Source organism: Acanthisitta chloris, unplaced genomic scaffold (genome assembly GCF_000695815.1).
Source record: "Acanthisitta chloris isolate BGI_N310 unplaced genomic scaffold, ASM69581v1 scaffold2664, whole genome shotgun sequence".
Lineage (NCBI taxonomy): Eukaryota > Metazoa > Chordata > Aves > Passeriformes > Acanthisittidae > Acanthisitta > Acanthisitta chloris.
In genome coordinates, this window is record NW_008668541.1 from 26,074 (window position 1) to 42,981 (window position 16,908).

General features: G+C 37.0%; 1 protein-coding gene across 1 annotated transcript in view; it reads left to right on the top strand.

Annotated features, from left to right (window-relative positions):
* Window positions 1-16,908, top strand: part of SLC9A3 (solute carrier family 9, subfamily A (NHE3, cation proton antiporter 3), member 3) — a 50,975-nt gene that overhangs the window by 25,953 nt on the left and 8,114 nt on the right. Inside the window, exons 2-10 of the mRNA XM_009072917.1 lie at window positions 265-567; window positions 5,237-5,397; window positions 7,322-7,400; window positions 8,226-8,394; window positions 9,203-9,423; window positions 11,258-11,460; window positions 12,299-12,388; window positions 14,388-14,458; window positions 16,196-16,325. Of these exons, the coding sequence (XP_009071165.1) occupies window positions 265-567; window positions 5,237-5,397; window positions 7,322-7,400; window positions 8,226-8,394; window positions 9,203-9,423; window positions 11,258-11,460; window positions 12,299-12,388; window positions 14,388-14,458; window positions 16,196-16,325 (1,427 nt within the window). The remainder of the gene's footprint in view (window positions 1-264; window positions 568-5,236; window positions 5,398-7,321; window positions 7,401-8,225; window positions 8,395-9,202; window positions 9,424-11,257; window positions 11,461-12,298; window positions 12,389-14,387; window positions 14,459-16,195; window positions 16,326-16,908) is intronic.

Here is a 16,908-nt window from a genome sequence, read left to right on the forward strand (position 1 = left end):
TCCAATAAAGAATATAAATGTAATGGAATATTGGTTTCATATAATATGCTGGATAAAATCTGAAAATCAACCTTTATTTTTCATTCTATATGTGACTGGTTTTTTTACACTGTCTGTATCCCATGCATTTCATGCAGCCTTTTGGATCTAATAACAATGAAGGCAGGAAGTTTATGCGAAGTAAGAATTGCCAGATAACAACAGTTGTGCTCAAATTGTTTCTCCATTTCATTACTGATATACTGTTTTTCTCTTTTCTTGCAGTTTTCCACTTGTCCCACAAAGTCACTCGGGTGGTTCCAGAAAGTGCTCTGCTGATTGTCCTTGGTCTTGTGCTTGGTGGCATTGTTTGGGCAGCAGATCACATTGCCTCCTTCCCCTTGACACCAACTGTATTTTTCTTCTACCTGCTGCCCCCCATTGTTTTGGATGCTGGATATTTTATGCCAAATAGATTGTTCTTTGGAAATCTTGGTTCCATCCTTTTGTATGCTGTCATTGGGACAGTCTGGAATGCTGCCACAACTGGTTTATCTCTCTATGGTGTCTATCAGACAGGAATAATGGGTAAGTTTGATCTATGGAGGCACAAATGTGAATGTTACTGTATACCAATTGTTAGATAAGCGATGATTTACATCTTAGCAACTCTTTCCAGCAGACAAATTCAGTTTTAATGGGAGCAATTTGTAGTATGTTTACCAAATTTAAGAATGACCTGGGAAGTCTTCCCTGAAGAAAGCATAAAAGTGTGTTGAAGCCATGTCTCACATATTGGCCTTGCTCTACGTGTATGCATACACTCTCAGGATTCTTCCTGCTAATGGACATCTGGGCAAAAATACACACTGAAAGGCTTGTTTCTTTCTGCTGTGATAGAATCTTTAAAAGTTACAGTGGAATAGAAGTGTCTTCCTTCAGTCAACTTTAGTATTAGGTAAGGCATGGTTGCTGAGTGGGTATATATGCATGACACACCTCTGCATCTCCTTTTTATCTTCTGAAGCTGGAAATTATAACTGAAGATTTAGAAGATTTACAGACCCAAGTAGCAGATGTCTTACTTTAAAAAAAGGCCATTTTAATGAAAGCAGTCCAAAGGGGTTTGAAAGGGTGGATGATGCTCCGATTTCTTAGACCACTAAGTCAAAAAGTGAAGATTCCCTGTTGCTTGTGCTTTGACCAGAGAAGTTGTGGGTGCCCCATCCCTGGAAGTATTCAAGGCCAGGTTCGATGGGGCTCTGAGCAACCTGGTCTAGTGGAAGGTGTCCCTGCCATGGCATTCCCTGCCATGTGAAACTGGAGGGTGTAAAAGGTCCCTTCCAACCTGAACCATTGTATGAATCTAAGACATACTCTGTCTTAATTATACTACAGCATAAGGGCACAGGACTGCTAGAAGAGGCACAGAACAGCAGTACTTAATCTCTACAGACTTGTTGATTTGAGACTCATGTTATGTAACTGCAGATGTTTGTAATACAGACAGCTATGATAGGTTTAGCTTATGTTTTAGATCTTTACCTTACTATAACTGGCATTTTAGAAGCAACAGTTTTTTCTTTAAAAGATACAAAGGTGACAGCCCAGATGCAATCACTCTTGACTTTTATAGGTAGATAAGGGGTTTACTGTGCTTAAGCATGTAGGCACACTATATTGTATCTGCAATATCACATTTATAGTTAGCATCATGTTTTCAGGAACAAAATATATGACAAAGAGATATTGCTATTGCAACAGATTGGAAAATTATTTCTTTATTTAAATATCCAAGATGCCTGGAACAATTTAAACTATGCAAGCAAAAATATGTTCTTAATATCCTGTTCTGGGAAATATAATGAATTGCTTTTATATATAAATTGATAAAAATCATTAAAGGAAAACGATTTACTTCTTCATGACATGTGAAATGGACAAGTCAAGTGCTTTCCAAAAAAAATTTATTTTAAGTGAAAAATTCACTTATCTCTTCCTCTCCTCCCAATCTGTAAATAATGCTTGACTGCTGCAAAAACTGGTTTGATGGATACATGCTCTGCTTCATCATTATGCAAATCTTTCAGTGACAGTGAATACTAGAACTGAGCTTACAGTTAAACAGAAGAATCAGCCCCTATCCCAGGTCACAGATAAAACTCTACAAGCTAAATATAGGGCTAACAATAAACTGACATGCGTGGTGAATTTAAATGTTTAGAAAGAGCATTAATTGGTATACTGTAGGGACCTGTATTTGCCACCAAGACATATTATAACCTACTAGAGTTCTAATTTCAGCTATGAAAAAGGCCAGAGGAGGCTGTCCCTGATTCAAACTATGCCATTCTCCAGCAAAGATGAGCAGGACTTTAAAATATCTCCATGACACATACTCGCTAATCCACTAAATATATTGCGTTGACCTCCAAGATGTCAGTAAGATCTAAGCACCACACTTCATGAAAAACCTCTTTATCTACTTGCTGAAGATAGGAGAATGTACTGATAGGAGAATGAGTTACTTAGTTTCTGGAAGAGTTCATAATAGCTTCTGATTGAAGTTTGGTGGCATATTTTTGTTTCTATCCTACTTTTTCTACAATTTAACTGAATAATGCAAAAAGTAATTTTAAAATCTAGAAATGCAAATCAGCTACAGTCTAAGATGAGCTAAAACCAATTTACTTCCAACCATACCATTCAATGGGCCTGTAATGCTGTCCGTCAATATAAGAGCTCATAATCCAAATTGGATTGCATAGATTTCCTATATAAATAAACATAAAAACAGCTCTTTGTTTGCATTCAATACCCTTGTAGATATTTTAACTTGGAGAAAGAAAATACAGAAGGTGATAAAGAAATTCTTCTTTAGAAGTGAAATTAGAAGATTAGCACCTTAATTGTTAACTAAGTCTTATCAGTCTGCTTTCATAGAATAGGATGAATTATCTAACCCTAAATCTCCCTGGCTTGTTGCCAAACTGTTCACCATCTGCTGGAGAACTAACACATGCAGTATTGCAGAACAATTGTGGTTGTGATAAATGCTTAGCTATAGCTACAACATGCTGAGTGTGTCTAAAAGTCTTAAACTGGGACCAGTAAACTTACCTTGCTCAGGTGTCACTGCTGGCAGCTAGTCACTCCAGCCTCTGTGGAGCCAGAGGCAGTCATAGTCATGTATCACTTGGAAATTGCTTGTTACTAGTTACTAGTTACTAGTGTTACTAGTCTTAATAAAAGTCTGATTTAGAAACTCCATTCCTCTTGACAGTGCTTCATAGGAATTATACATGTGTCCTAATCTTTCCATAAATATTTGCTCACTAGCTTTGCAAGTCCTCAAAGAATGTACCAATGATTATAATTGGTAACATATAAAAAAGATAAGCAATCTCAGTGAGCCAATTTATTTTAAAACCTTACATTCTATTGTACCATGATATCTGATAGTTATTGTCATTGGGCTTGTTCCTTCCTTAAGCATGCCAGAGAAGGACAACATTTGGTGGAACCATTACTTAGATTCATTCAGGTTCAAGGCTGTTCTCAGAATTTTTGGCACAGACTTCAGGTCACCGCTTCAACCCCATTCTCACACTTAAATGGATAGATTCAGTCCTTGTTCACAGCCCAGTATGTCCAAGAGTGAATGACACTCTTTATCTTTTGAAGATACAAGGTAGTTATATGTCAGTACAAGCTCTGAATTTCTGTTTTCAGGGCCTTACTATAAGGCCTTGAAACTGTATGGAAAACATTGTAGATGCTCTGATTGGCAGATAGTAGCTAAGAGAATATATTCATCTGCAGTTCCCCCAGGTAATTCACCGTTGTCACATATAACAGGGTGTTGTCTGCTCATGTCTCTGGCTGGCCATGTAAGTATCCTTTTCTTGAGTAAAAACGCCCATGCCATTTTGTATCAAAAATACCTGGAATCTAGTTTCTGTTTCAATTGCGTTCTAAGCACAAACCATTTTGAGTTTGAAAAATTGCCTCATAAGAGTTCTGTCTAGAGGAGTGGCCATGCTGTTGTGGAAGGACCTTACATGCAATATTGATCCTTTGGCTATGGCTTCTGACTGTCATTGTCTGACTCATACTTCCAAACCATTTAATCTGATTAATTGATTCTTCACCCATAGAAATCATGCCTGATACAACTATTGATTAATTTTGGGCATGGGCCTTTGCACTGTGTTCTAATGAATGAATTCTCAACATATTCCTTCTTTCCTCTTCCTCATATAATTTTTGGCACCATCACCTCCTAAGGAACTTTGCTTCCTCCTCCACCCAGTAATGAACATAAAAGAAATTTTGCTGTTCTCTACACTTTCAGAAATCTTTTTCCCAGGCAAAAAAATGATTGGGATACCACTCTTGATTTTATGAAGAAGGTGAATTTTGCAAGATATTTAAGAAGCTGAGCAAAACAATATTTGTGGTTCTCCCTTTTCTGCTAGTTTTAAAATGGCAGTCATGAACAAAATAATCTTAATAACTAAGAGAAGCTTTAAAAAAATACCAGGTTACACTGTCACCAGAGTCTTGTTCTTCCAAAACTTTTGAAATCACTGCCAAAATTCCTAAGGGGCTACAACACAAACACATTGAGGTACATTTTAGTCCTTCATCTATTTTTATGGTGCCCTTGCAGACAATTTAACAGTGGCCTCATGAATCCTAATTTTGGAACAAGTGGCTTAACTGCACCTATCAGTGAATGACTAACTTGCATAAGGAGGCCATTACTGGTCTTCAACTGCACTGAGTGCAGTTATGCCCCACTGTAGTAGTTCTTAGTGACCAAAAGTCACATTTGAACTGGGGCGTGAAGTATTTTGGAACATTTGCTTCAGAAGTACTAGTATGGTACAGTCGTCTTAACCATCTTTCAAGTTCTCAGTTACCCTGAGATAATTTGCTCCAATTAGACAAACTGTACTGTACATAAATACAAAGCCAATTTAGATCAGGAAATGCTTTGCCATAAAAACAGGCCTTTACTGGTCCTGCTCCCAGAAACAGCTTTGATCCACATGGGCCAGTGCTGGATCCAACAGACCTTGTAGGATACAAGATGACACAATACAGAACTTTTAAAGTAGTTTCTGTACCATGCTTTCCAGTTGATACCTTTGGATCCCTATATTCAAGGATTTGGCATTTTCCATAATGTCACAATATTACTATAGATGATACAGAGCTGACTGCTTATAATTTGTTTGCCTTGTTTTTGAAGGCGAAATGCACTCTGGGCTGCTGGAGTTCCTCCTCTTTGGCAGCTTAATTGCTGCTGTGGATCCTGTAGCTGTTCTGGCAGTGTTTGAAGAAGTCCATGTCAATGAAGTTCTATTCATCATTGTTTTCGGAGAATCGCTTCTGAATGATGCTGTAACTGTGGTAAGTAAATTATATATCCCAAAGCCACCCAAACTCTAGGGGCTTTCTTCTGAAGTGCATTTTCCCCTTGAAAGAAACACTGTACCATCTGTGGGCATCTCCTAATGGGCTAATGTAGTGTAGCTCATGGTTGTTTTCTGTCTTGCTTACAAACATTTTATTCTGAGGATTAGATGTTTGAACATGGAAACTATTTGGAGCTAGAGAGTCACATAAAAATATGCAGTCCTGGGCTGGACACTTAAAATGAAGTTTCAGGTGTGCATGTTTTATTTGCCTTTGTTGTTCAAGTAGGGCTTTCATGACTTCATGAAATTAGTTCCAGGGATTTCAAGCTGTTCTTTGCTGTTGTGTTTTTAATGCACATAATTTCTCTGTGTATTTATGTTATGCCCATAACTTATGTGCATACTTCAGGCAATGAGAGAGAAAGAATACTAACCAATGTGTTTATGTCTGCTCCCTCTCTTTTACTTCTGTATAGCAAAGAGCCAATTTGGAAAAAAATCTGTGACATTTTAGAAGGTTTCTGGTTTGGTTTGGGTTTTTTTGAAAACTTTTTTTTTAAATTTAGATAGACTTTAATAGACTTTGAAAAATCCCAAATTTCCACTGATCTTTTAATTTTGATTGAAACACCTTTTCTTTTCACACAATTGTTTTTCTCAGAATAAACTAATTAACAGTTTTGTAGTATAGTGTTAGTGGTCAGGGACCAGGAAGTCCTGAGGCAGAAAGATGCTATGCAACCAGATTGCTACACGGCTTCAATTCAGTTTAGGATAATTTCCTATTCCTGTCCCTGCATATCTCCAAAGGAGGGAAAGACATGTTCACCAGGCTCAGTGACTTAACTTTTTGCAACCAAGGAAGTAAGGCACTGCAAGGTCACTGCAGCAGCTGAACTGTTCACGTGAGTTTAAAAAATACAATAAGGGCTTCCAGAAAAACCTAATTTCCCTTGGATATCAATATTGTTAGTACTTTTGTGGTATTGACAGAAACAAATATTAAAATAAACCTTTGGTCAGCTCAAGTATCAACATCACTGGCTTTTAGAATGAAAGGCATTTTTGTTACTGTGAAATGAACACAAACGCTCCACAAATAAAAGAAAATTTGATTGTTCATTGAAGAAAATCCAGAAGAGGAGAGTAAGTATGATCAAGAGTCAGAAAGTACAGCCTAGAGGAAGTTTGAAACAAGTGGAGCTCTTACCTTGAAAAAGAAAAGACTGGAGGACAGAAGAAAGTGGATAATGTAGATTCTTTAAACATAAATATGTAAAAGACTACTGTTACAGAACAAAGTAACCTGTATACTGTGACTGGGTAAGTAGGATAAGAATTATCCAGCTTAGCTGCAAGCTGAGAAAGTCATAGTAAAGTTCTTCTCTATCACTGGATGAATTAAGAACAGATTAAGCAGGCATGTGTCAAAAATGATGATCATACCAACCTCCTTAGGTAGGGGTATGGATAAGTTTGAGTACAATTATTATAGTTTATTCTCTTTTATGTTCAACTTATTTTATGCATGTTCGACATACTTAGATTCATACCTTATTATTATCATCTTATTAAGTATCTTATTTATCTTATACAGGTGATTAAATGTATGTGCCCAATATCTAGATTTTACAGTGAGAAGTGCTTTAGAAAACACATCTAGATGTAACAATGCTACTTCTAGATAGGAAACATTGAAATGAGAAAAGGAAAGTTGTGGATTTTTTTAAAAAAGATTTTGTTTCTTCTGGCTCCACTACACTTTTTCCAATCTGAAAAAATGTCTTGTCCCTCCACACTGAATTTCCCTCAGTCATACGCAATTTTGGAATTCATAATGTTGAGGCCTATCATGAGATTATTTGAAGAGGTTTAATTCAGGAGCAATTATTAAGTTACTCTACTTTTCTTTTCAGGTGCTGTACAATGTGTTTGACACTTTTGTTGCAATAGGTCCAGAAAATGTGACAGGGATTGAATGTCTCAAAGGCATAGGTGAGTACAATTGAATTCTGCATCACATAATTGACGTATATATGTAGTATTTTAAACAAAATATTATTATGCTATAGGTAACTGCTATTTTTCAGCCCTTTCCATTATTACCCATATTCCCACATTTCTATGGCAAAACCGAATGTCTTAAGAAAATAACTAAGTAAATATTTCTGAATATTTGGGAAACTTAATCGGATTTGTTTGCTTTTTAGGAGGTTTAACAGATGTGGAGTTCATTTATTGAGACCACCAAACTCGACAGCTATGTATATTTTCTTTGTATTTAATAACATGTCCTTAGTTTCAGGCTATGCTCTCCCTGCATTCCAGGAAAGTTGAGATTGCATATAGACTTTCTTGCTTCTTATCACTGGTTGCCATCAAGTAACATTTGCCAGTGCCTATCAAGAAAATTTATTTACCTAAGAATATAGTACCTATTTCCCATTCCAAGCATGACATGATACTACACATCTTATGAATAAATGTTTTAACTGTGACCTTGGTATATTCATATTCATAATATGCTATTGTAAAAGCCTTTTTTTAAAGAACATGAGAAAAAATCTACAAAGAAATGTAGTGAGTTTTGAATAAGCCTGAAATGGTACCATAAAGTAACCTTGTTTTTCTACAGAATGCTACATTCACATACCAAGTGCTCAAACGCAGTTCCTATTGTTGCATTTTAGAAATAAATTTTGACATGTCCTCCAAACTTTGCTCTGATTTACTGGCCATATACTGTTCTCTCTCTGGAGGAAAACCATTCCAAACTGTTGTGTTTCTACTGTTTAAGCTGTGTTTGGTTTTGTTTTTCAGTGTCATTCTTTGTGGTGAGCCTGGGTGGGACACTGGTTGGCATTCTCTTTGAAAAAACGGTCAGTCGTTTTACCAAGCACGTGAGAATCATTGAACCTGGATTTGTGTTTATCATTTCCTACCTGTCCTACCTCACAGCAGAGATGCTTTCTCTTTCTGCCATCCTTGCGTAAGTCTTTTTTATTACTGACTGTGAAGAGGCTGAGAAGGGAATATGGTTTTTAAAAGCATTGAAAGGGAAGACCTAAATTATATAGGACAGCTGGGTAATACTATCTTCATACTACAGTAGATTATAGTTTGCAAATGCTGTCATTCAGCCTTGAAAAGAAATGCAAGTTTTCCAGTATCTGCTGTGCAACATGAGAACTCCTTTGCAAAATACAGACATAACTCTTTTATCTTTGTTATTAATAATGCTTCAAACCTAACAGCTGGCCATCTTTATTGATATCTTTCTCTATAATTTTTAATTAAAGCAATATTTTTCCAATGAGTGTCATTATTTGCTTATCTCTCTCTGTTTTGGCTGGCTTGTTAAGGTTTGCCTAAGTCTTGCCTGTTTTGGCTTGAGTACCTCTGTGGTCTTTTAGTATCCATTGATTCCTGGCATACCTTTCTTCTCAGTTTTGCTTGTCATGTTTGTAGATGGCACAGTAAGTATTTTCGAAGAGCTGAAAATCTTACTGCAAGCACATAATTAGTTTAAGATTATGTCTAGTGTAAGCAAGATTTAAAATTTTGCAGTATGGTAATCTGAAGAGAATTAAGGCTTATTACGATCTAGTGAAATGATGTCTTCAGGCCTCTTGAGCTCACCTCAGAATCAGTGTTTGAGAGACACTTTTTATGTAGACTAAACTCCACAGTGTATTTTTTCTTAAGGATTAATACTGAGTTTTTATCACTATGTGACAGATGGAAATAATATTAAATGTTGCATCAGATATTTTTTGAACAATTGCTTCTTTTTCTAGGATAACTTTCTGTGGCATCTGCTGTCAGAAATATGTCAAGGCTAACATATCTGAACAGTCCTCTACAACTGTAAGATATACCATGAAAATGTTAGCCAGTGGAGCAGAAACTATTATCTTCATGTTTCTGGGAATTTCAGCTGTAGATCCAGATATCTGGCGTTGGAATACAGCTTTTGTTCTGTTGACTCTGGTCTTCATCTCAGTATATAGAGTTATTGGTAAGGGGGTAATCTTCCTGTTCTTGCATTGTATTGCTGATGCAATCACATATTCTTTAGAGTTCTAGTCTTATTCCTTTTAAAACATTCCATTTATTTTAGTTGAATTTCTGGTGGGGTTTGTGTTAGGAGAGGAGATCTCTAAAGTAAGCTTCATCATATGCTGAAAATGTAGCAGGATTTCATTTTTAATCATGTATGAGGATATGACTAGCCTAGCAGTTAACATGAATCATCCAGTGGCTAACCTTTGTAGACCCAATATGTGGTATTGGCAAAGTCTCCCAGTGAAATGGACTTTGTTCTTTTACTTGCAGCTTAACAAAAGACATGAGTCCTGTCAGCCATATTGTTCCTTCAGCTCTTTCAATTCTGGTAATAAAGAGATTGCCTTAAGCTAATTTTATGGCTGACTTCAAGTTTTAGACACCCAGTAATATCAGACGGTACATAATTACACTGCAGGTTTTCTTGCTTAAGAAATAATTCTCAGGGACTGATGAAAAACTGAGTAAATAAGAATGTGGCTGGTAGGGATTACCTACTGTTTATAAAAGTTTGCAAACATTTCAAAATACCAATGATGATTTGCCCAGCTATGTAGTTCTACTGTAGTTTTGCTAAAGTCACAATAAAAAGGCATAGAATGAAGTACTTGTAGTGAGTAACATGTAGTGATGTGGTGTATGTAATTATACCTGGGAATAAATTAAACTAGTTTATTTGCCTGTTTGTCTTGACTTAAATTCAAGTAACAGGTTGCACATCTATCTACCTGGCAGTTTTCCTAGACTGTGTTCTTATTCTGTCTAGATGTTCCTGAACTGAATGAAGTGTCTAGCCCCATGTGCTCCTTTCTAAATAGTCTGTAAGCATTGTTTATTTAGCCACCTCTCAGTAACTGCTAATGTGCCTGAGGTGTTTAAAAGAGATTTCAGTATCTTGTCTTTGACACCTATTGTATTCCTGGATTGGGTCGTTAACAATCCTGCAATAAATGTGATCAACAACTATGCATTCAGCGATAACAATATGCATCCACTAAAGCTTAGTCATTGATAAAATACTCAATATCTAATGATATTGAGCCTTATATTATTCCAGCACTCATACTCTGAAGGAGTTTGATTGGTGACCTGAATTAATTCCAAGGTCCCCTCCACCAGAGGCCCTTCTTACAAGACACTCTTCCCTTGGCACAAGTTCAAAGTTCTCTAAAAAGAGAAGTATTTGTTCTACACTGGTTAAGAGCCTGGGGCGTGCATGCCATACCCCTCTCAGGAGTGGTGAAGCTGTTTTCCTTCTGTGTGGGATGCATTGTGATAGCTAGAGCTTTGGGTCTCATGCAGCATCTCACCTTTCTGTTTGAAGACAGTGTTAGCATAACTAGACAACCCTTCATAAGATAATGACTTAAATGTCATTTTTAGTGATTTGTAAATGGTACCACACTTACTCCCTAATTCAATGCTGTTTTAACCCCATTTCTGTCAAATGACCCTGTACATGTCAACAATTATGGTTCTAGAAATTCTGTTCTTTCTCAACTAATTTCAAAGGCCAGCACATAGCAGAACTTCCCCTGTAGTGCCTGTGTCAGAGGGCAGCACTCTCAGAACAGATGCTGTCTCACAGAAGCAGCTTCATCTAACTCCTTTGGCTAGACATAAAGAAGAAGGTACCAAGTGGGCAGCATAGCGATACAGAGGGGGAAGTAGATGGGGTAGATTGTTACAAAGTAAGTCTGGTGTTATACATTTATGTTATACACAGTTGGAATATGGACATTGCATCAGGGTATTTCTAGACATGCTGGCTTTTTTTTTTTTTACAGGGGTAGTTTTACAGACATGGATTCTTAACCGCTACAGAACGGTCCAGTTGGAGATAATAGACCAGGTGGTGATGTCCTATGGTGGACTACGTGGAGCAGTTGCTTTTGCCCTTGTTGCACTTCTGGATGAGAAGAAAGTTGGAGATAAAGACCTGTTTGTCAGCACAACTATCATTGTTGTGTTTTTTACTGTTATTTTCCAGGTACTTCAATTTCTTAAGCATGCTTCTTGCAAGGAGAAGGAGTCCCCCAAAAGTAGCGAATGCTTAAAGCAGTTCTCAGCTGAAGGTTGCATATTGTTTCACTGAACTGAAAGCATAATTGAGTTTGTAATTTTAGTAACGAAGATCCTATTTTATGTTTTCATATGGCACCACATGGGACAAAACACAATTTCCTCTGTGCTAAAAATTGTTCAGACTTGGCTGCTTGGTATTAATAGTGCCAAGTTAATATCTGATTAAATATCCTTCACCTCATGTGAATAACTATAGGGAACAGTCCTTCTAATGGGCAAATACAGCCATTAAGCTGATCTACCCGTGTCTCAGTCCTTGTTTTAAAATACAGCAGTAAACCACAGGACAAGAAAGTATTCAATAGCCAAACAAAATAGCACTTTCTGGATGAAAAGAAAAGATCATTAATTTAAATGGCATTATGTCAGTATATACCACCTTGCATTTTTTTTCTGAAGTATATTACAAAGTTTCATTGTGGTCACAAACTCCTGATGTGTGAGGAAAGTACCACATTCAGTGGTATAGGAAACACGTTTACCCTTCCACTACCATATTTTTCCTATAGAAGATATATTTTTCCACTGGTTGATGTCTTTTCAAACCTTTGTAACAGGAGCTGAGAGTCCTGCATTATATTATCTTCTAGAGCAGAGAGAGGTCAACTGAGAAAGTATGAGAACCACCAAATAACATACAAATATGCTCTATTTATCTTTAACAATACTAGTTGGCGGAAAGTCCTAAGTAATACTAGTTGGAGAAAACTCCTAAGTACTTACTATCATGTTTTGATCCTTAGGGACTGACTATCAAGCCTTTGGTACAGTGGCTGAAAGTGAAGAAAACTGAACACAGAGAGCCAAAACTGAATGAGAAACTTCATGGCAGAGTAAGATATTTTTTAACAAAACTGTGGTATCTTTTGGATTTTTACAGAGCACCTTAAGAGAAAACAAAATTATTAGAGAAAACTTCTTTTTTTGGAAGGGGGTTGGACTACGCAATTTCAAGAGCAAAATCCTTCACACATTTCAAAAGTTATCTTTAGGTTGCTGTATGTCTTTGCAATGAGTCCAATGAGGGGATAATCAACTGAAAGTTCTGGTCTTTCACTTGAGAATTCAGTGAAGCTGAGAGTACTGGAGACACATCACAGATGAAATATGCTTCCTTTTCTTCATCTAAAAGGGCATGATGTTTGATTGACAATTCATAGGGAAAAGCATGGGCAAGCTTTTCTTCATGGGAAGTGAATTTACAATTTATTGATGGACAGAGTTTTTTCTGAGGAATTCTTTACAGACTACTGAATATATGCATTATGATTTTGTTATCCAGCTATTGAAATTTTCATTTCCCTTCAAATATTTTGCTATTCGAAAACCAGGATTTGTCTTCCAGGTGAAGAAATACAGTCTGTCTACATTTGTGTAATATACTTCTACATGTCAACTAGCAATGCAGGCTGAGCAGTAATGTTACTCTTAACACTTTGTATACTTTTATGCACATATTTGCCACTTCCTAAAATATTCTAGCATATATTGTCTCAGGAGGCACAGTGCTCCTAGAACTGTATAAATGGCAGCCTTGAAAGAGAGGGATCACTGTGTGTTGTCAGGGAGTAAGAGACAAATTATTTACAATATCAGTATCTCCACTTCCATGTCAAATACCTCCTCAGGCAATAATTAACATGATATTCAGGAATAATCCATATTATGGAATCATCAAGGTTGGAAGAGACCTCCAAGAACATCTAGTGCAACCATCAACCCAGCACCACCCCATAATCACCCCTAAACCATATCCCCAAGTACCACATCCAGATATCTCTTGAAAAATTCCAGAGATGGTGACTCCATCACTTCTCCAGGCACCTTATTCAAATGTCTAACCACTCTTTCAGTGAATTTTTCTTTCCTAATATGTAATCTGAACCTCCCCTGGCACAACTTAAGGCCGTTTCCTCTCATCCTTTCGTGTGAGACAAGGCAGAAAAGGCTGACACCCAGCTTACTACAACCTGCTTTCAGGTAGTTATAGAGGGCTATAAGGTGCCATGTGTGCCTCTTCTTCTCCAGTCTAAACAACCCCAGTACTCCCAGGTGCTCCCCATTGGGGATGTTTTGTAGACTCTTCACCAGCTTCATTGCTCTTCTTTGGACACACTCTAGAACCTCAATGTCCTTTTTGAAGTGAGAGGCCCAGAACTGGATGCAGAACTCGTGGTACAGTCTCACCAGTGCTGAATACTATTCATGCTGTTCCAAATCTAGCATCTGTGTGTTCTGCAGTAATCACCCCAATGTCCAGAGTGAAATGTTAATAAGCATATACAGCAAAAGACAAAAGTATACCTGCAGGTGCCTTGGTTTGAATCAAGAGTTATAAACCTCAGGATTTCTATCAGCCCATCTAATATACTCAGTATGAAATTTTGCCCTAGATATTAAAAGAATGGCACCTACTTCTGCTCTGAGGGGAGTATGGATTCCTGAAACATCTAAAAAGAAACGCTAGGGAAATTGTTCAACTGATTTAATCACTGACACTAATAGCAGCATAGGGCACAAATGGAGATGATAAAATGACTTGAGAAAAAGTTTTAAAATTGAATGTTAAAATGAGAGCTTATGTACCTTCTTGCTGAGACCTTTTTAATTCAAGAATAATTAGTCAATTTATAAAGATATGGTTATAAATCTCAGGACTTTTGATAAAACCCCACATAGTAGTTAGTATTTCTGTAGGTAGGGGGAAAATTGCTTAGCAGCAATAAAATTCTTCTGCATAGTGACCTGGTCTAATTTGAAATAAACTGAGCTATTTTCTAATTATGCTTTTTTATTTCTGCAAAGATACTAATTCCACTTTCACTTTCCTAGGCCTTTGATCACATTCTTTCTGCTATAGAAGACATTTCTGGACAAATAGGGCATCATTATCTGAGAGACAAGTAAGTAGTAACTAACTTGGAATGTTGAAATACTGCTAGGAAATCTTATCTGTACATTATGGCAGAGGGTGCTTTGAAATAAGTCTGACAGTTTTAAGCCTACTAGCTTGAAACCAATGATGAGCCATCCCCTGGTGCTTATAGCTGATTTGTCTTAAGAAAAGCAAAATTACTCAGCTGAAAGATACACCATTTTCTTTAAAGTATATGTGAAGTGTTAACATTGCAATGGGCACAGTTCAATATCTACATGAATAAAAGTGTAAAAAAGGGCATTAATTCTGGACATATTTGTGTTATTTCGGGTTAGGCCGTTCTCTTCCTGGAGTCAGGTCATTTAATAGGTTTACAGTTTTGACCTGCTAATGCCTGCTGAGTCTACATGCCAGTTCCAATCCAAAAGCCACATCGTTGTGTGAGCTTTCTGCAGAGCAGTCCCCTAACCCTTGCTGAGGAGCTAAGTCTATTAGCTTAAGTTTAGCATTATGCTCATGCAGAATTGCTCACCTGTCTGCATCCAGTTATGGGGACAATCTCCTTACTTTCCTTTTGCTCTTCATTCATTTATGCAGTGAGGAATTTTCCTGGGGCATTCCAGACAGATCATCTTCTTTCTTTTGGCCTGAATTTGTAGTTTGCTTTTGGGGAATGAATATAGGGGAATACATCCTCAGTTTTGAAATACTGTCTAGAAGATGGAGCTGTGTTTTTAAAGTGGCAGATTAGAGTTTGACTTCTTAATGTCAGACAGTAATCTCCCTGAGTAACAAGAGAAGGAGTAGCTTAATGTAGGTTCATGGTTGAGTGTGCAGTTTGATGACTAATGTATTTTGAATGAGACCACCTTACGCTTGTCTTTTGGACTCTGTGGACATGAAAGTGCTGCTTCCTTAAAGAAATGGCAGCCCCTACCTTCCTCACTGATGGGCTCAGGTGTGGCAGCCTGAATTAGAGCCTGCTTGTCAGATGTTCTGGCTAGAGACGAGAAATAGTTTAACACAAAAAAGTTTCAGCAATCTGAATAAGAAGCTGTAAACTCAAAATAGCCATTGGGCAAGATGGATAGAGTCACTCTGAGCAATAGTCTCCAAAATTACCTCATGCCCTTTAGAGAAAGTCTTGAGGAAGTTAGATGAAAGTAAAACAACATTTATGTTCTGGACCTTCAATATGAAATGGCAGATACTCTACTGTCAGACAGTCCTGAAAGTGTAAATCACAGAAAATATACATCATTAATATCCCCCAGAGTACATCAGTGGCATGAATAAGACCTTCTGGTAGAGCTTTTGGAAGGGCACTGTTGTTATGAACTGATTTTCTAGTCTGGCTGTGCTACAATACAGCTGGGGAAAAGCAGATTAACTTCCAAAGCAGGAAAGAAAATTAAACATAGTCAGAAGTGGAAAAATAAGGTAGCATGATCTCCCAGAGTATAAAATGTCTTATTGACTCTGAAAGTGGATACTGTAATCATAGCACTCTTGTTGTTGTAGTAGTGTTTGGTAAGTGAACCGATTAAATTCTTTGTGACAGTTGCGTAAGTCCATAGAAGGCTTTTATTTAAATTTCTTTACATGCTAATTGAAAAGCTTCAAAACACAAATCCTACACATTCCTGTGATCACCATTTTTAAAAAAGTGTTTAGCTAAAGAAAATATCATTTATGATAATCTAAAAATGCTGTGAAACTAAAATTGCTTGTTGCCATTAACACAGTTTGTTTAAATTATCAGGTGGTCCAATTTTGATAGGAAATTCCTCAGAAAAATACTGATGAGAAGGTCTGCTCAAAAATCAAGAGACCAAATCCTTAATGTTTTCCATGAACTCAACTTGAAGGATGCAATTAGCTATGTGGCTGAGGTACTTATGAACACTTGTTGACATATTATAGCATCATTTGGGATTTGACTTTTTAAAATTTATAATATAGCATAAAGTTGATATATTGCAGGAGATGTCTAAAAGAAAACTATTTCTATCTCTGCTCTGCGTTCTTTTCCTAAATGTGCTTTGAGTCTTGGTATCACCTGTTTGAGAAGCTGTAGTTCTCTGTATTATCCCTGATCGCCAAGTATATTGTACTTAAATCAGTGTACTTTTGGATATTACTGAATAACTTTGTTTCTGTATTCATTACATGAAAAAATACTGTAATTCTGGAGGGTTACTGTCTTCCTACATGTGTCAAGAGAGTCTGGCTCCTGCAGAACAGTGGTTCTATGTAATGATGAATCTGATTTGAAGACATTCACTTCCAAATAGTGTGGATATATGACCAAAGTGGTGGACTGCTAATCTCAATCTACCAGATCATAGTAACTCAAAAAAAATGAGAAGGGTAACTTCAATTTGGTGGAATCATAAACCCCACAATTCAATAATTGGGGTTGAAATGATATACTACAGGTATTAGATGCAATCACAGAATTGTGAAGTTAGGGAA